The sequence below is a fragment of the Corvus moneduloides genome, chromosome 10 (genome assembly GCF_009650955.1).
Source record: "Corvus moneduloides isolate bCorMon1 chromosome 10, bCorMon1.pri, whole genome shotgun sequence".
NCBI classification, from domain to species: domain Eukaryota; kingdom Metazoa; phylum Chordata; class Aves; order Passeriformes; family Corvidae; genus Corvus; species Corvus moneduloides.
Window position 1 is genome coordinate 14,704,246 of NC_045485.1, and position 20,552 is coordinate 14,724,797.

Genomic DNA, 20,552 nt, shown 5'->3' on the forward strand with positions numbered 1-20,552 from the left:
CTTTGTTAATACAATTAAGAATTATTAAGCTACATTTAAGATACATGAAAATTCACTAAAACTTTAGCTTAGGTTCAAAAATATACTCAGATTAATGCGGCCTTGATGGGTGAAATAGAGCAAACCAGTACATTTGAAATAACCAAGAACTTCACTTGATGTATTCACCCTCTATCTTTACACTTGGTTTTTACACTTCTAAACATTTCCAAGATTTTAATTTCTCTCATAGTCTGATAACTTAGGATGAGGTTACTAGTAACAACTGAGAAGGAATAATTCCTGACATTTGAAAAGACACCATTTGTATCTTTTCCATGAAGAAGTGTTGGAATACCTCTTGGCCATTAGTGTTTAAACCTTGGCTCATAAATGGTTCATTTCATAAAAACCAGAAATACCTTAGCATATCTGCATGATAGTAATTAACATACTTTGGAAATGAAGAACATCAATTTATGGAACAACAGTGTTTACATTTGGTGATTCCCCTCCCTAAGCTCAAAACGATACTGAAATTACAGATTAGTCATTGCTCCTTACAATAAACTGCTTTATGCAGAATCTGAAGGTAGCCTACAAAATACAGAAAAATATAATGAACCAGTTTGTGCAAACCAGCTTGGAATAATATAGTCTTCAATACCACATGAATTTTAGGCAGTTCAAATAATTGTGTTTTCTATCTCAAAACTGTTGTAATATTCAGCACATCCTTCTTATGCTGCCTCCAGCTACTCATCTAGTAAGATACTCCTTGCAAGGAGCAATTTTAAAGTAGCCAACTAATAGCACTGTAATCCATTTTTAGTAACTTCCTAGTAAGGTAAGCACAACTTGCTGTTAACCCTTTTTTCCCCTAACCTTAACACAAAGTCCTATTAAAATCAGCATAAATTTACCTGTTGCTTATTTGTAAAGATGATTTTCGGTTAGTTTAACCATGAAAGCAACTAAATGTAGAGCTGTAATTCTACACTGAACCTAACATGTCCATGTCTGCAATTCAAGCTTTGTGGAGCAAATCTGCTGCACCTTCAATGTCACAGCTTCCAGTGAATAGGGGTTTTTTTCCAATTGATTTTGTAAAACTTTTCTTCATCTAAAAGAAAGAAAGAAAAAAAATATTCCTGAATTCACAGGTCTGTAAGCTGACTGCTCTTGAACTCTCACACCCATTGCCCCAGTCTGCATGTTTATTTTAAATGCAGCTAAAACTAATGCCCTGTAACAGTCTTCATTTATACGCTGGGTATCACTTCATTATCTCAACTTGCAGAGAGAGAAGCTTTCACCATAATGATTTTCCATACAAGATCTTTGTCTAAATGTATTACATAAACGGTACATTAATTTATATAGTAAAGATAACACTTGGTACAGTCACCACTAACCTGGTGCTGACACAGCACTTCTGAATCAGACATCTTGATATCATTAACATATACTGAAATCATTATACTTGTTCACAACTTAACAAATGAGAAAAAGAAGGTCAAAGTGACTTCTTAGTTAGGTGCAATAGCACCATGTTCAAAACCCACATTTTATTATTCCTTCAGTTACATTTTTATTCAATAATAAATACCTAGTTTCCATGGATTACATCATGCTAAGTCTTAGATGAGCAGCACAGACAAGTTGGAACTAAACCCATAGGAACAGCGCATTAAAAGAAATGAACATTGGGCCACTGGATGCGATATTTTGCAACATTTACATTACACAGAAGTTTCAAACAGTGATGTCTAGGTAAATGCAAAAGTTTTTGTTTGTTTCTTCGTTTGGTTTGTTTACAAAGTACAGACTTACTTCACTTGCTATACACAAAGGTGTCTGCTTTCAAAACTGTGCAAACTTACATTTCTGAAGTTATCTTCAGAGAATGGTGATGACACAAGCCATTTTTTCATTTTTCGGTTCTCAAACACACATTTTCAGGAATTTTAATCAGAAAATCTCCAAAATGGAAAAAATTCCGTTCAGTTAGATCGTCCTGAAATATTTAACCTTTCAACATAATTTTAATCTCTATGTTAGCTTTTTGTCCACATGGCTGAATATTTTACATCCAAACATTTGGGGAACATCTTACCAAACTTTGTATTGTTTCCCCTGAGAGTAACCAAAACAATATCTGTTGGAAAACATTCAGATTCCTCTCTTTTCATTTCTACATATCAAAATCAATTGCCTTTTCAAAAGGGAAAATAAATCTAGGTCAGTTTTAAAATGTACATAATCAGACAACTGCAACTCAAACTGTTTCAGGCCTAACACCTTCTTCCACACAAGTACTCAGAAGTGTATACAGATCCTTTGTGGCAAAGCGTGGGCAGAGAAATGTGGTGGTAATTAACCACCAGGCACCTATGATAGAGAGCTTATATCATGCTTAAATTTATCAGAAGCAACATTTCTATGGCAAAACTGAAAGGCAGGTTTCAGTGCCTTACTAATTTTACTGAATGATAGACATCAAGTGGGTGTGGAAGGATCATGTGCACAACATTCTTATAGAAGTGATTTTGGTCTTAAGAGTAGCTATTAGTAAAAATGAAATTACTGACATTTTCCCTTTTTTTTTAAATTTGGAAGTTGGACAAGTTGGAATTGTATTCTATCTTTTTACATTTCACACATACTCCAACAGGTTACTCTGTACCTATGGAAACAAGGAAATCTGAGTCTGTGCAATCCCAGAAATGAAATGTAATCGGCTGACATTCAAGAGTAACAACACATATCAGGAAAGAACAGGTAAAAGGAGCAGCTGCTGACATTATTTCTTGAGTCTAAACCTTTTAGGGTTTCACTGAATAGCAGTCTGTGCTTTCAGGTGAAAGAACTACAAGAATTGCTTGGCTGACATCTCTCAATAGTTTAAGAGTTTAACAAAATCCACCACTTCCTCTCAGGATCTCAATACTGTGCTTTCAAATCTGTACCACAGTGACCAGCAAATGCTTCAACACAGAGCATAACAAATACAAGTGGCATTACTTAGAAGGGCATTTTAATGTACATACAAAGACTAAAACGTTATGTCAAACTCTCAGGATCATCTGCAGGCAAGAAAATGAGAACAGATAAAATCATTTTATGAATCTGATCCAGATCTACCATACAAGACACATACTAAAAATAAAAAGCTTTTTTCCCTTTCAGGAAAAAAAACCTTAAATATACAACTTCAGCAAGCTCCCAAGCTATCTCATTGATACACAAATCAGATTCTTCTGTGCATGTAGCTTCGAAAATTAAATGAGCAGGTGGATTTTAACTGAACTTCTCAATCCCATGAGACATTATTTTCTTTCTCCTTCAACATTTCAGGATGCTCCCCAAAAGATAGGAAAGAGAATGGGACACAAAAGCCATTTCAATTCAGTCTTTGTGCAAGGTATCCTGGAGAAGGCTGCATTCTTGTGTAAAGTTGCTGTTGAAACAGAATGACAATTATTTTAAAATATGTACAAATGCAGCACTTGGGTTTATGGATTTGAGAACTAACAGAAATGAAATTTGGAAAATACCTGCATGCAAACATTTTTGCTAACAATATACAGTGTCTTTAAGAAAAAACAAAATAACCAAAATGCTTCCATAGAAAAGTGTTCTGTTAATTTTTATTCCAGCTAGTAATGCTTTCTTCTCTTAATACAGATAAAAATATTGAACTGAGAGTAATAAATAGCCTACAGTGATTCACAATACTTAAATAACTGGTCAGTAAATATATTTTCTATTAAGTTTAATATCTGCTTGTAGTATAAAAGCAGCAAGTATCGTTCTGCAGATTAGAAGCTAGAAGCAGCAACAGCCAGACAATGGAATAAAACAAAGAAGAATTTTCATGAAGTCTGTATGAAAACATGCATTTAAATGAGATGGATAATAATTTTATACAGAACAATGAGATAACTGCAGCAATATCTTTATGATCTAAACACGATTACCTGCTTGAACAATCTACTTTTCTTGATGGAGGGCTTCTATGAAGGCTTCAAGTTTCTCCTGGATTTCCCGAACTTTTTCTGGTGGAAATAAAAGGATCACTGTTCAAATACCTATTACTATTAAGTACTTGAGGACAGGTACAGAAAGAAAAATAAATCCCACATAAAACCCAAGAACAAAAACATGCAAACACAAACAAAAATTAATGCTGTCATCAATATTACCCTAAGCATTTTGTTTCGCAATTACATAGGTTTATAACATTTTTTACATCAGAAAAAAAGAAACCCAATCCTCTTCGAAGAGCTACTACAGATATATGTTATGATTACCCTGCTAATTTTATAATTTAAAAATTTACTGAAGGAATCCTGGAAACATACTTCAAAAAACTGAATTTTCCACCAGATCATGCACAGCAGAACTATTGTACACTTGTTCCATGCAGGGAGTTGTTAGCTTTTAAATAATGCCCACTAGCCCCTTTCTTCTTTAAGCAAATATCCTCATTCTCCAAATTAAGTGTAACAAACACCACTAATCATTCTAAATAGAGTTGAAAGCTCATGCCCTTTCACCCACGAGAATTTCAGGGAACCATATGTCAGTATTCAAGACACCTCCTCCAAAGGGCACCTACAATGTTAAGAATGTTTAAAACTTGCATTTTATTTTCTTGCATTTCAGTAGTAACCAGATGGATGTGGGCAGAATCTAATTTTTTATAAAAACTAAATCTGGGAGTTTACTTCCCTACCAAAACACAACTTGACCACAACTACAAATAGTTACTAAGAATGAAAAGGCAAAATTGATTTCAAGAAATCCAGGGGTTTAGGCATTTTTCCACTCTTTTCTCAATTCCATACAACAGTTGTCATCATATAACCTTTTTGATTTATTAAATTGCTTATGAAGCAAGATTTAGAACATAGTTGGAATCCAAAGCCTGTGAGATTTCCTGCTTCTCTCTCACCACATCCTCATTTGAAGCTCCTTCTGTGTGTGATTATAGGCATGAAAAACACACACTTCAGAAATATGAAGGAACAGGGGAGAGCAATAGGACAGACAAAAATAAGTTAGATGAGCATAAACACAGACAAATATTTTTTTCCAAGCTAAAAATACTATTGGATTAAAGCCACATGTTCCCTTGTATGAGATACAGGGTTTGAGCATTTTTAAAAAACCCTTTTATTAATGGTTTCTTCTCTTTATCAATACCATATGTTATCAACTTGCTTTGCTGAGCTAAGTAACAGCAAAACAAAAAGAAAAACAAAACAACCAGCTTTAAATGGGGTATGTAAGCACAAGTGGAAAAAAAGACCTCCAAAGAGAACACTAACATAGCTACAGGAACTGAAAGTTTAATCTAACAAAATGACAAGCCCATAAACAAACACAAAATCCATTTTAGAGTAATAGTAATAATAATAACTCAACAAATTCCTGCAGTCCTGCTCTAACACAAGTAGAGAACTTGAGTTAGCATTTGAAGTATGGAAAATAGCCTGTATGACTATGAAGGAATCTCAAGCTTCTATCTTTATCTTGCAATTCCTAGGTGATGAAGGGTAAGCCACTGACACTTTCAACACTTCAGCCTGCCCTTCCCCAGTAGTGCTTATCTAGAAACACAGAAGTACAGTGAAGCTGAATCACACTCTAAGTCCTAAAGGAAACACCAAAGAAGCTTCTTGAATTTCAGCTGATTTTTTTCTTTTAAGGTATTTTGATATTAAATGAAGATTGCAGTCAGTGTGAGGGCAAAATCTATACCTTGGAAGTTAAGACACAGCAGTAGCTGATTTTTACCAGGTTAAAAAAAGAGAAATTCTGATTCAGTTCAGCAGAATCTTTGAAAGCTGTCAATGAAAAAAAAAAGGTAGTCCCATGATCACTTTTCCTTCCTGAGCACATGCAAAGTGTTTTCATTACTATCTTTTTAAAAGAAAAAAAAGAATATGTACTGCATCCCAGTATATAAACCTCTAGTGTAAGGAAAATGGTATTTCTGTGGCATTTATTTAGGCAACTACTTCGCTCTGCTTCCAATACTGTTGCTCTATGAATGTTTACAAAATCAGCCTTTGAAATAATGTTCTACTATTTTGGACAGCATTAACATAGTTTTTGACCACACCATGCTGGATGGTGCTTTGACCAACCTGGTCAAGTGGAAGGTGTCCCTGACTGTGGCAGGGGGGTTGGAACGAGATGACCTTTACAGTCTCTTCCAACTCAAAATATTCTATAATGATTCTGGGTTTGGAAATTATTAATCCTGGACCCTGCCCTCCAAAATGAACAGCAGTTGTCAGTGATAACTGGGGATTAGATCTCATGACCCAGAAGATCTCTTCATGTTGTGCTTTCAGTGGCTTTCTGTAGCACTTTTTCTTCCCAATTGCAACATGTTTTCCCAAGTGTGTTCTTTGTATTGATCAAGCCATTAGACCCAGTGAAAGCAGGCAGATAAAACAGTATTAAATGCAAATATTTTCCTTTCTCAACTTCTTGCTAATGAAGTATTCTGGCCCTGAAAACTAATAGCATCAGCAAAAACCTGTAATTATTATTTCATCCTTAAAAAAAGGTTTGTGCCAACAAATATATTCTAATTCTCTGATTAAGGCATATTAAAATAACAAGATAGCAAATATGTATTCCACCAGAATATACTGAATCAGCTGTGTTTGCTCAGAGAACAGGCATACTAAAATTGACTGCATACTATGAGCACTTTATTAGTTTTTATACTTGGACTGAATTGAAATGATTACTTAACTGTAATAATTATGAGGTCTTGAGGTAATTTAATACTTTGAAATAATATGTTGGCTATTCTTAAAAAAGAACAGTTACAATGAGTGCCAAATAGCTGCAATTATTCATGCTATGCCCTGTATTTTTAGCCATAGTAAAGCTTTTTGCAGCAGCAGAGCCCAGGCAACCTGTAACACTCTCCTCCGAGTCCATTCTGTAGCAGAGAAGCAGTCAGCTGAATTGGTTTACTTTTGAAACAGGCTGAGGGCAGAGTTATGCATTTATAAAATGCTAATCTTAATAAACTAGTAAATATAAGTGCTTGGATAGAATTCCAATAGAGGAGTCTGCAGTTCTGGGGTAACTGTCTACAGTTTCATGAGCACCATGTGACTTTGTATGTGGAACAGCAATTCATTCTCACAATTCAAGGAGCAGATGTTACCCAGCTTTAGGGAAGTTCTTGCCTCTATGAAATGCACAAGCTCGGTATCCACATTTGTAGGGTTTTGTCTGACACTTAGATCAAACTATTGGTGATTCACACTTGTAAATTACAGTACATTCTGTTTTGAGGAAGTTTATCAACATGCCAAACACAGAAAATCATCTGATTTCAGGTCAGACCACTTATTGCAGAAGCAAATCTAGGGGTAGACAAAAAGTGACCTGTTGCTCTATGTCTTCTGATACTGTGTTTTTCCAAGGACAAGTAAACCACAGATTAAAAGCATTCAGTTTGCTAGCAAATTACTTCTGTAGCTGGTTGAATTACCCAAGTTCTTTTATATACTGCTCTCATGTCACAAAAGGGACTTTAGCAAAAGTGCTACGCTCTTATTACAAGGTACTGCTTAAGTTTAAATACATATCTTGCTTACACTGGATTCTAGAAAGATGATGTGCTCTTTGGTACCTCTAATGCAGACCTGAAGTTACAAATATGCAATTCTTCCAGCACCTGTTAAACACTGATTAAAAATCAAATTAAATCAATGAAGAATAACTGTAACTAGACCCTTGTTTCCATCTTAGAACAGTAAAATTCACAGGCCTAGGGGCCATGAATGGTTATTCTATTTCCCATTTACCCCATGTTTACCTAAAAGATAAGCTGGTTCATACATCAACTCATTATACCTCTTGATCTGGTCATGAATATTCCCACAATCCTCCCTCCGTATCCCATAAAACTTCACTGACAGAATGAGGAAATTCTTTATTCAGATGTCTTGAGATCCTCATTCATGCTCAGTCTCTCCTTATCTCCATATGAAATGATAGTGCTACCCGCTCATTTTTTTTTCATTAATCCTGTGATCCTAAATCTAAAAGGCTCAAACCCAGACTAATTGAACTGTAATGAGGATTTAGATACACTGTGAATGCAGAAAGACGCAGGCACAGAAAAAGTCTGCTTTTCCTAATATCATAAGCTGGTCAGAAGGGAACCCCCTGAAATATTCAGTCTTACAAGGAGGGTTTGCTTTCTGATTGCTGCCTGACATAACCAAGCTTAGCTACCAATGAACAGTGCTAAAATGAAACAGCTGACCAAGTTATCAAGCAAATCTCCGAAGGTAAGGCCAAATAATCTAAAATAATATTAAACACAAATTACAAAAGCAAAGTACATTACTGATTTATTTCAAACACACTCCTAGAGGCAAGAAACGGTTTTCTTGTATTTTCCAGCTGCGTTAACTGGTTTAATAAGAGATGTGGCCTTTGTCCACAAAACCTGTCTTGCTTATGGTTCTGAAGTTAAATTTATTTTGAGACATTCAAATACATATTTACATCTATAAAACCAATAGTTTTAGCACAGAATTTTAAAGATGTTCACGTCTACCTGTGCCAGAACAGGAATAAAACCACACGAGTACTTTGAGCAAATCAAAAAGCTTTCCCTTCCCATTTACAAATGTGCACATATGATATCAAATTTCAACTGCAGCCACAAAACAAATTCTAAAATCTTTCTGGACAGAGATCCATTTTATTTTGTACTTTGATGACACTTACAGCATGAAACGACCACGAAAAAAATGTGTTAATACCTTATTATAAATCCTCCTGTTCTACATTAAAGTGATTTCCATCTCCAACTAATGTTTACATGGCTTTGATATTTGAAAGCTCATGGTTGTTACTCCTTTTGCTCTGGATTGTGTTTAGACTTGAGTTCTCCCCTTCCTATTTCTTTTTTTTCATCTTCCTTCCTTTCTTAATTCCTTCCTTGCCTATAAACATTCTCACTGCTTGCTGTGCTACTTCTATGTTATGGTTAGTTAACCACAGAGGCAGAAATTTGGAATTTAGTGCTGTGAATGCATCATCTTTCCTCTAGTAAAAAGGAAAGCTCTGTCAGTCAGAATCCATCACAATGCCCAGAAACACGCAATTAAAAACTAGTGATGTCAATCCGAAGTTTTCTATTGAAAGATGATTTTTACCTTAGGGCTACCTAAGACACAAACTCCATAGTTGTATACAACCCCTGTGAACAGTCAGGTGGAGAAGAGGGGAGGGGGGAATCATCTCTCTGGAGTTCAGCCTTTTGTGCCACATTCCTTGATTTTCTAAGGGCCATGCAAAAGCTTTACTTCTTGTTAAAATGGTGTGAGACAGCACACTCCCAGCCACTCCAAAAAATGCCTCAGAAAGCAGACTTCTCAGCCACAGTTACCTGCAGCAACACGCTTACTCATGCCTCGTGTAAACACTGCCATCATTCCCTGATCATTCCAAGGTCATGTCCTGCTGAATTTTAGAAAATCCTTTGAAACTACCTATCACATTTTTGCCAGTTTCCTCTTGTTCATGTACCGTATTTTCCTCTGGATAAGGCTGAGAGGAAAGCTAAAGTTTTAAGGGGGGGAGGGGGGAGGAGGAAAAAAAAGGCAAAACCACCCAGGCTGCCCTTAAAGAGACAGAACATCATTTGTCAGCTGCAAAGACAGATTTATAAGTAGAGGGCCCCCTCTGTTCCTTTAAGGCTACAAAACAGATGGGAAGTGAATGGACAGTCAAAGGGTCAAGAAAACACATGGGAGGTGCTGCTTGTATGCTGTATGTATGTTCCCAGCAAAAGAAAGAGGTCAAGATTGTAACTGCATGGCTGGGTGCTGGAAAGGCCTTTTCTTTAAGCTGTTACAAAGACAAACGCTGTTCTTCATCCTGCTGTCAAACTGCTATAAATATTGTTTGTCAAGAGAATTTCAGCAGTTACAAGTTTTTTTAAAAAAAGGCTGAGCAGGAGGATGAATCATGTGAATGATTCTTAAACAATTAGCTCATTAGTGTAATAAAAGCACTGCAGAATCCTGAAAACTTTAAATGGAATTTATAGTAGTTCATATAGTAAATCCATGAATCATTAAGAATATACAGCCTTTAAAATGCAAGCTTGCAGAACATAGCTGGCACGGTCATAAGTTACCAGTAGTTAAGACTGAAAGAAGATGCCAACTGATGCTACATTGTAGTAGCTGTCCTTTAATGTTATGTTTCTTCTATGTGTTCCAATCTATCATGAGATTTGAATTTGCATCCAGTTTGATCTCCTTTTGCATGGCTATAACAGGAGAAAACATCAAGAAATATAGTATCCTATGAAGGTACAGTTTTGTTTTCCATTTTGTAGGCAAATCCACCTCTAAAACAGGAACAGATCACTGCCAAATTGTATATTTAGCCTGATGCAGGAACATAATAAAATTAAGAGGTCATTTTAGACAGAAAAAACCCCCAAGTCATGGCTGCCATCACTGAAGTTACTTTGTTGCAAGTTTTAATTATTAATCCCTTCATTGCACACCTGAGCAAAGCTACCAGCTCCCTGTAGGAAACAATATTACCTTTACTTCACACTAAAGATAACCAGGCAGCAGCAGAAGACAGCTTGTCTGAAAACACTTCAGTCATTTTTGCAAGCTACTGAGCACTGGAACAATATTTTAGCATTACTAACAATCATCTTTAGCGCCGGAAATGGGAATTGTGTATTGTGCTGTTGAAATAGTAGATCACTAATCAATGCCTTGATCTACAGCTGCTCCAGATTCACTGGCAAGAGCTCTCAGTTTAACAAAACAGTTTTGGCCACACATTTGCCCCCTCCTTGGTGGAACAGAACAGAAGCTGGCTGTGCTTCTTGGGGCAGTCCCTGGGGCTCCTCAGGCTGGTAAGCATGAAATCCTTCTGTCTCTGACAGAGCATTTCAGAACTGAGCGGCTGGGCTGAAGCAAAACGGACAATTATGTAGTTTACTGACTTTATACAACAGACATTTCCATGAGCTATATTACACATCAGTCCTGCTTGTCTACAGAATGGAAACGAAGTATAACCAAACTGGGATGTGAGTTCACAAACTACTTCTACTCTGTCACTGAGGTTAGCCTAATGTACCAGTGATCATTACCCTGTATTAAGTTGCAAGTTTATGAGAGTCACAAGGTCTGCAATATCAAGGTAGGACTTGGGCATCTTTCAGTCCTCTGTCTCCATCTCAGATTTTTTAATTAAAACTGCTCTAATAACTCAGTCTTTCAACAGAACTTAGGTGTGTTGCTTACTGGACAGCTGGAAGGAGCTTAGTACCAGAATGACAAGGCAACCTTATAAAACAATCTCAGACCTTGAATCAGACTTACAGATACAGGAAGACTGAACTTCTAATCAAAACTGTTAAACTAGAATGAATCAGAATGTGGTGATGCTCATTATTTTGTGTGGAAATAGTGAAAAGCATAGAAGCAAACCAGAAATACTACCCAATGATTCATCCAGTGATGTAACAAAAGATTAGCTTTTCCTTATGCAGAAAGGACATACACAGCTATGAAGATAAACTACTTATGTAAAGGCTACTGTAACCTTAATGCTATAACACTGTAAAGACTTTAATGTAAAAAATAATTGATATATGTTGTTTCTCCACCCAAAAAAAAGCATACTCAGATAATGAAGTAATATGCTGTCAGGACTACTTAAGTTAAAGTCTCTCTAGAACATGGCAGAAAATGAAATGGTGATTAGATGAATTTTTAGATCATAATAATAATTTTTAATAGTCAGAAACTTAAGTCACCATATCCTGAAGAAAAAACAAATGGTTCTATTACTTTTTCTTTGCTGTCATTCCTATGGGCAAAGTGAAGTCTGCTACAATTGACAATGTGCAACATACATGACAGTGACCTCTCCAGCCTTTGGAAATGGGAATGTTACGTTCCACAGCTCCACACTACTTTAGAACAAAAGCATATATTGGTCCATTTACAAGCCTGTAATTTATACCAATAGTAAACGTCTCCATGATAAGTAAATCTCTCCATGATAAGTACTTAAATTTTGATTAATACATACCCTCATAAGCAACCAGTACTAAAGAGAAAATAGCATCCAATCAGATGTTTTGATCCTTGCACAATTCAGAAAATTTTAGAAAAAAAATAAATTCAGCAGACAACACCACAATGACCCTCAAGTACAAGAGACATGGGTCTAGAGTAAGATTAATAGGCATTAAACATGTCATTATTCATGTAGCAGTTTATCACTATTTTTCAATGTCAACTTTAAGTGATAGGCTTCTTTTAGTCAGTGACAAATGTGGTGAACTTTGTAAGGATCCGTTTTAGGACCTGGACATCAGTGCCTAACTCTTCATCAATAACTAAGAAATCACAGCAGACAGGCTTTGGTCATCTGGGATTCTTAAGTTAAGTAAACCATCACTCCATCACAGGATGTCTACAAGTGATGTATGTTCCCCCTTGAGGATTACTTCCCTCTCTGAGAAGACGCAGCTTTCTAAAGCACTTTCTGCCATGACACTAAGCAGGAACTACATTATCTGCACTTTGACACACAGACCATCCTACACATTCTTCTGGTTTTAATTCATTAGTTTCATGCTGCTGCCCCAAAACTCAAGAGAAAAAAAAAAAAGAACTTGAACATTTAACTAGTGTCTTTCATATCAAAGCACACTTGCTTGGGTCAATTTCTTAAATTATCTACATGGAATTAAAAACATGATAGTCGTGCAAAAACAATTAATTTGCGTTCTAACAGGAAGTTTGCAAATCTGTTGTGAGATATTGCTTTGGTTCAAAATCAGGGGAAATTGAAGACACAACTGTACAGACTGATTCCAAGCACACTGTCCCCAACTTCCTACGTCACGGAGCACCAGGACCTCTACAGAGCTCAAAGGGAGCACAGGAGTCATGCTGCCACCAGCACACTGGTGACACCAGCACAAGCTTGAACTCATTAAGAAACAGACAGCCCACATTTTGTAACTGATTGAGACTGGGGCAGAAATAAATGTGCTCTCAATGACAAGCAGCCTCTGATAAGATACAGGCCATATTAATGTCCTCAGGGAAGCTGCTGGCAGGGGACTGTGAAGAGAGCAGCTACCCTGCACATGCTTAGCAGAAGTTGGAGATCTGTTTGGTGATTCCCAGAGGGAAATGGCAGCTCTGCTTCTGTCTGGGTAGAAGGCCACACCATCCCCTGGTGTAATATTCTGCCAGCTAAGGATGAGATGAGTGAGTGCTTCTCACTGCTATGACCAGGTGAAAGGAGAATGAAATGAAAGCAAGACTGCCGACACTTCCAGAATTTTCTTACAACTATGAAGTAACTGTATTTTTACTTAAGTGGCTTCTAAAACTCCAATATTTAGGCACTGTGAAAGAAATAAGAGCACAAAATAACCCCAATTCTTCAGATTCTAATAAAATTACTCTTCCATTTGCATGTCCTAAGATGTTTCCCTCTTTCCTCTGTATCTGTCTTTGGGCGGCAGGGGTGACATTTGGGCACTACCTTCAAATATCTTGAAAACGATACCTTTTTTCTGTATCTTGTAAACACTGAAAACCACACTGGTTCTGATTTAAGGACTTCTAACCACTGCCTTTTGAGCTGTTTCGTCCGCCTCTAGTTTCTAGGGGAAAATTACCTATGATCTGCTTATTTGAGAGATCCTTCCCCCTACAGCTGAGCTTTGCCCCTATGAAACACTGTGACCTTTTAAAAAGAAGTTAAAGCTCATAATAGAAGAGCAAAGGGAAGCAAAGACTTCAGAAAGCCAAGTCAAAGCCTGATTTTAAGGAGCACTTGTAATCAACAATGTCATGAATGATAGAGGTCAAATCAAAACACGATTGGCAGTCATCTCAAGGAACTGAAATTTAATTAGGCCACACTAATGATCACAGTATAGGATTATTTTTACACAACATTTTTGTTCTGCAGCTAACAGCAATGAAAGAAAAAATGCAACCACGGAGCAAGTAATTACATGCAAAGTACTCTTCACAGACTTTATCCCCAACTTTGCATAAATGCATAACAAAAAAGGGGACTCACTTGGATTAAAACCAGTTTGTTACATAGAACAGACACAACAGAATCCACTCAGCTTAGCCAAATCACAGGAACTTCAGGTCCTGAGTCAGCAACTTACATATGAAGTGCCAACCTTAGCATTCTAACTCCATTAAACTGGCAAGTTTATTATATGCCTATATGATATTAAATCATTCATGCTCCCAGTTGGCAAATGGTTTACATTCAACAAGAGAAAAAGTAAATTAAAAATTTAATGCTGTGACTTCAAAGCAATGACTTTAGATATAAAACTTGAAAGTATTTTACTGTAACTCTGGTTTGTTTAGTTTTTATATGTTTTAGTCTTTACAAGAAAATAATTAAGTTCTGCAAACTATTACATTTCATAGCTTACAAACGTATGACAGAATTGAAACAAATGGCCCTAAGCTGTCTTTTCTTCATGTGAGGGCTTACTCCTCAAATGTTTCAAAAAGCTTTTGTGCAGAATAAAGCCTCAGCTAGCCCACGACACCTGTACAGGTGTCAACATTACTGACAAATGAACTTGGAGGCTGATCTATTCACATCCATAGCTAGCAGTTTCAGGATCAAGTTTCCACAGGCATTCCCACCTCCTGCCAATGACTCTCCCATGCACATGGTTTTACTTATAATTTGGTGAAGAACTGGGTTTTCTTCTCCAACTTGTGAGGACACAGGATATTGGATGAATAGTATGCTGACCTAGGAAAGATGCTTTGTATGTACCATATTTTGTTTATCCAGTGGCTTTGCAACATTCATAGTTTTGCTGTACAAAAAGAGTAAAAGAAGAAGAAATAGGACATGTGTATTTCTTTTGGGTCTGCGAGATTTCAGTTCTAGTGAAGTGAATGGCAAAGCTCCAGCTGCCTGCCTGAAGCTTGGATTCACCTGAAGCATTCATCATCTATGTGCACCACCTAGCATGCTTTAGATGCTACTGCAATAGGGAGAGATGACACAGCTTTAGGATAAGACACTGGAATATCCACTTCCTTTCTGAAATGATTAAAGGATTCAGTTCCTAACAGTTTTTTCTTAATAAAGTGTACTAAACTAGTATTTTCCATGCAGTTGCTAACCAGAAATATGCAGCTGAGCAAAAAAAAAAAGACCATCCTTTACGATCTTCATAAATTACACGCCATACAAAAAACCAAAACAATCCCCGAGAGGGAATCGAAAACAAGAGGGACAAGGACAGTCAAGTGCATATTCCCCCGAGAGGCGGAGGGGAGCCCCGGTACACGCGGTGCCGCCGCTCCGCCCCGCGCCCCCTCCGCGGCCGCTCAGCGCCACCGCGCGCTCGGCACCGGCGCCGCAGCTGCCTGAGCTCCGCACCCGCCGCGGCCGCGTGGAGAAACTCAGCGCGGCGGCACATAAATGCTGGAAGCACGGAGCTAGTTCTAGGACGCGTTTTACTGGGAACTCAACGTTTTAAACAACTACCATGTTAAAAAGTAGTCTACAGAAAGGTAAGGTTTATCCACGTGCTATCAGTTTTGCACTGAGTATTTCTGCTGAAATTACTAGTCTGGCATTTGTGTTAAAAATAAAACAGCAGAAAACACATTATTTATATTGAAATTGAATTCTTTCGTCTATGTATTATTTTTTTCCCAGAAAAAAAAATATTACCAAATACTGAAAAACATAATTAAAAAGACAGTTCTAGGGAAGCTGTGACTAATTGTATTTCATAAATAACCACCCAAGCCCCCATTTTAAAATACATTTAACATTTAAAACCTTCAGCAACTTCAGAGGCAGCCTGCATGAATGTTTAGTATCATTCACTTTGGAAAGTTAAATGCAAATACAGGACAAAACAGTATAAACTTGCAAATACCGCAAAAGATCACTGATAAAATTAAAGGATATATATTGACTCATCCATTTTCAAAGGTACTGTACAAATAAAGGGTAATAAAAAAGAGCAAGTGAAAAAGATTTGGGTAGAGCTGCACACACTTGTGTCTAACAAGGCTGCAGGAATTTGAAGGCACTGACTTGCCACCATTAGATTTTCCCTCCAGCCCGAAGCAGTGCCTTAAAGCCTGCAATACAAACAGGGCAGTCCTGCCAAGAGGCTTTTCTGTGAAATTTTCCTTTTAAAATATTGATGTTTACCATTGTACTGTTAGCTCCCTCTACCCCATTTCACTTCTTACAGAACACAGCGTATTTAAGACACTGATGTAGATAAGCAAATACTAAGTTGCGTGGAATATAAATTTCAAATCAAAGTATTTTGTCCTTCAGCAATGAGCACAATCGAGATGCAGGTGCCAAGTGGAAAGTAAATGTAATTCTTCCTGGTTTTGGGGAAGCTATCCAAGTCAAGGCTATGTTCCTCAAATGGCAGACAACATTGGTGAAGAACTTCAATAAAAATAATGCCCCAGAGTTGTGAGGGAGGTTGTGAACAACTGCATTAAAACAGGTTCCTACCAATTGCTGAATAAGCCTGCAGTACCCAGTTAGACATGAGAGAGACAAGAGACAGATAGCAAATTACTCTTGTTTCTGAATCCTCATAATAAGAAACCAATAAACACATCTCAACTGTACCTACAGTTTAAAAACATGACAAGAAAAGGAAAATATCACAGCTGTTACTTTTCACACAAGAACTTGGAGTTGTTGCAGATAGACCACTGCAGCATCAGCTCACTGTTCAGTAACAGGCAAAGGAGGAAACAGACTACAAGAAATTACTGTAAAAAGACCAGAATAAAACTCGGAAAGCATCATAACACAAGTGTATAAATCCATAATATAGATACTTTCCAAATAATTTGTGCAAAGTCTGCTCTTTTACCTCAAAACGGGTTTAGTGGAACTAAGAAAGAGGAAAAGAGTGGCAAGGCTGATTGAAACTAGGAAACAATGTCCATGCAAAGAACAACTAGACCATGAGAACTTTTCAAGTCAGAAAAAAGAACATCAAGTGCAGGTAGCATACACATCTATGAAGTCATGAATGGCAAAAAAAATGAATAGAAAAAGATTACTGAATGTTTTTCACAGTGCAAGAACTAAGGAGAACCAAATGAAACTGGCAGGTGGCTCAGAAACAAACAAAAGGAAGTACTTTTTCTCACAATGTGTAGTTGAACCCTGGAACTAATTGCCACAGGATGTTGCAGATGCCAAAGTTTACATGAGTTCAAAAAGCAATTAGAGAAATTCACAGGAGGAAAAAAAAGTCCATGAATGCCTATTAATCACAAAGATATTACCTCAGGATTAGGAAATCTTGGAACTACAAACCACGGCTCTGAGAGCATAACAGGCAAGCCCTACTGTATTCTTATGTTGTTCCCACGCCTGCTCACTGCCAGGGTCAGGACACTGGGATACATCAACCACAGGTGTATCTCTCAGTAGAAGTATTCTTACAGATTGATTGCATTTTAGAACATTTTTAAAGTCAATTTTGCCAATTCAGCTGTTCATATTCTCCTCTATCCCTTTTTGTACCTTACAATCCTTTCTTCCAAAAGGACTCTAATCCTAGGGCTTCTTTATTTCCATAAATTTAGTAACCATTCACTGGTACTAGTATCATGATAATACTTACGTTAAGGAGTACATTTACATTACATTTAAAGCACATTTTTGAAGAAAAAGGAACCTTCAGTACATTAAAAAATTAGTAATTTGTTTAAAAGATCAGTTTACAGTCTTTACCTAGAAGTAAACTTGAGATATGAACACTGAGAAGCAGCAAGATTCAGGGCATAAATGTCAAGGAATATTCTTATATAGGATTAAAATACTATTCAAGGCTATAGAACACAGACAACAAAACCTGCTCAAGTGAGTTTTACTTTCTCATTGTGTGAGCTCTCATAATGAGACTGGGTCACCCATGTTACTAACAGCCATTAACCAGTATCCTGAATAAACAATAAAACACTTTCAGTACTTCAGCACTTGAAGACTGATGTAACAGTAGTGAGACAGTGTTCCCATATCATCAGCATCAAGAGGAGGCATCCCAACCTCAGGTCTATAAATAGTTTACATTTGCAAATAGAGTTTCTAATCAGGAAGTGAATCCCAGCCCCCTATTTACAAATTTAGACTGGAAATTAGAAGACTATTTGTAACCACCAGAAGAATGACATCCTGGAACACATTTTCAGTGTCAATAGTGAGCCCCAACAAGTAACTGATTTGAAGAGGGAGCTCAAGATATTCGAATCAGCTGGGTTATATAAACACAGCTGCATGGAATAGAGATACTGGACTTCGTGTTTCAGGAAATCGCTTCCCTTCCTAATTAAAATACCAATAGGTTATGAACAAGGAGTCACAGGAGTGTCGCAGGAGTCAGGATTTTTTCCTTTAGTAGAGTCCTGAATTTTACTAAGTGCTACAAGAAGGAAATTATAGCCATCTGAGAGTTCAGTGCTCTATGCTATCAAAATCTGTCTCAGAAGTATAAAAAAAAACTTCTGCACCATAGAAAAGCATTCTATTCACCAAGGGAAAGGCAAAGAAACCCCCTTTTCCTGTCATATTCCCATAAAAATCACTGCCACTTAGCAAAAAAAGCATGCAGAAAGAACTCAGCTGATCTGAGTACGGAGCTAAGCAGTGGTAGTTTTAAAACCTTCTCACAGGTACAATAAAGCAGAACATGTCATCATACATTGTTTTGTACTGAGTAACAATTATTTCCTTAGAATAATGCATGTGGGATCTGTGACCTCCTGAATTTAAAGAAATACAGTGCAGTGACATGTTTTTGCTATATAGTAATTTATGAAATGCAAACTACATACTTGAAGCATTTATACCAATGCACTGACACCTCAGGTTATGAACACACACAGGCTGCTCCTACAGGTCTAGTCTTAGTTTACAAAATAACAACCTCAGTTGTCACTGCTTTGAAATGGGAGCCTATTACTGAGGCTGGGGAGAAGCAAAGTTGACAATGCAAAAATTCTAAGTCAATTTCAGTGCAAAATAAAGACACGCTAATTTAAACATCATGGGCATCTAAGGGTTCTTTTATTTTGTTTTGAAACATGGAATACTTGAGGATAAATCAAAATTGCCGAGGTTCCCTATATACCAGTGTTTGCTCAGGAAAAAAGCCCAAAAAATCATCATCCAGCATCACAGCAATAAAGCAAGCAGCACTGCTTGAAAAGGAGAATTTTCTCAATAAAAGTCTGCATCCTACTATGCAGCTACCACTTATTTGACCTCAACATATACAGAGAAGAGGAGAACCCCTTACGTTGTAAAACATGTTCTACCTACTCTGAAAGAATGTTTACATGAAGGTTGATACAGGGTTTGAAAAGCAACACAAGATGTTTAGAGAGAATTACGTACCTATCATGAAAATTATACAGTCATAGCACCTGTTTCAGAGACCAGTCAAGAAAACCCAGGCAATTTGCCCTAGATCACTAGAACTCCTACTCAAAATTCCAAAATATTACATTTTCTAAAGGACAACAAATACAATACTGGGATTTTGATAACAAGACTCCAATAAGACAGTATTTTCAGTGTAACCAAACCAGCACTATTAAAAAAAAAATCCTTAGATTTTGAGTTTATTATAAGCAAAACATTTATGTTACGTTTTGGATGTAAAAAATGGAAAATATGATTCACAGTTCGGAAACTAACAGCTACTGCAGGCTTCTCTGTCCCACTGAACCCTGAATATCAGAACTTTGCTAATTAAAAGAAGAAACACTGATCACAATATTAATTTATTCTGAATTAAATATCCTAAGTCATATTTAAGACAAAAATTAGTTTCTACATCAAACACAAAATAGAGGTCTAAGAAGAATGGTCACCTGTGATGTGAACATGCAGTATTAATATAACTACAGGAACTTCATCTACCACTAGCTTTTTTTCTTTTCCCTTTTGCACAACATTGTTTTTTCCCCTCCCAGACCAGGTGCACAGCTGGGGTTTAAGTGGAAGTCTCACAGAACAGCAGAATGCTGCCAAAAAGACAACTGTACGTGTACAAGACAAGGCCCATCAGCTAAAAGTCAGTCTAAACCCTACTCGATGTGCAGGTAGACAACAGGAGACAGCCTCATCCTGGACTGTCACCTTAAAAACTTTCACTGCTTAAAATCTTATTATATTAATTATAAAACCCTTCAGCACTTTTTGAGTGACCCAAAGCATTAAACTACTGTAAACCCTCTGGAAGGAGGATCTCCCTTTAAAATCTTACTCTGTTTTAACCACGCTTTTTCAATATACTGGTGCCATATATTTATATCAGTGAAATTACATCCAGTGTAAATGATATCATTTACACTATACTACCCATGTCCACCTTTGAATCCGTAAAATCTGACCGTATTTAAGAAAACTTCTATAGGATATTAAATAAATGCCAACACATGAACAACCCACATCACACT

General features: G+C 36.9%; 1 protein-coding gene across 4 annotated transcripts in view; it reads right to left on the reverse strand.

Annotated features, from left to right (window-relative positions):
• Nucleotides 1-1,501: 1,501 nt before the first annotated feature.
• The window catches only part of OPA1 (OPA1 mitochondrial dynamin like GTPase), a 50,797-nt gene continuing 31,746 nt past the window's right edge, over nt 1,502-20,552 (reverse strand). For all 4 annotated transcript variants that reach the window (XM_032119162.1, XM_032119160.1, XM_032119161.1 and 1 more), the window contains 2 exons: nt 3,960-4,037; nt 1,502-3,439 (listed from right to left, as the gene is read on the reverse strand). In XM_032119162.1, coding sequence (XP_031975053.1) covers nt 3,973-4,037 — 65 coding nt within the window. In that variant the 3' untranslated portion in view covers nt 1,502-3,439; nt 3,960-3,972. The remainder of the gene's footprint in view (nt 3,440-3,959; nt 4,038-20,552) is intronic.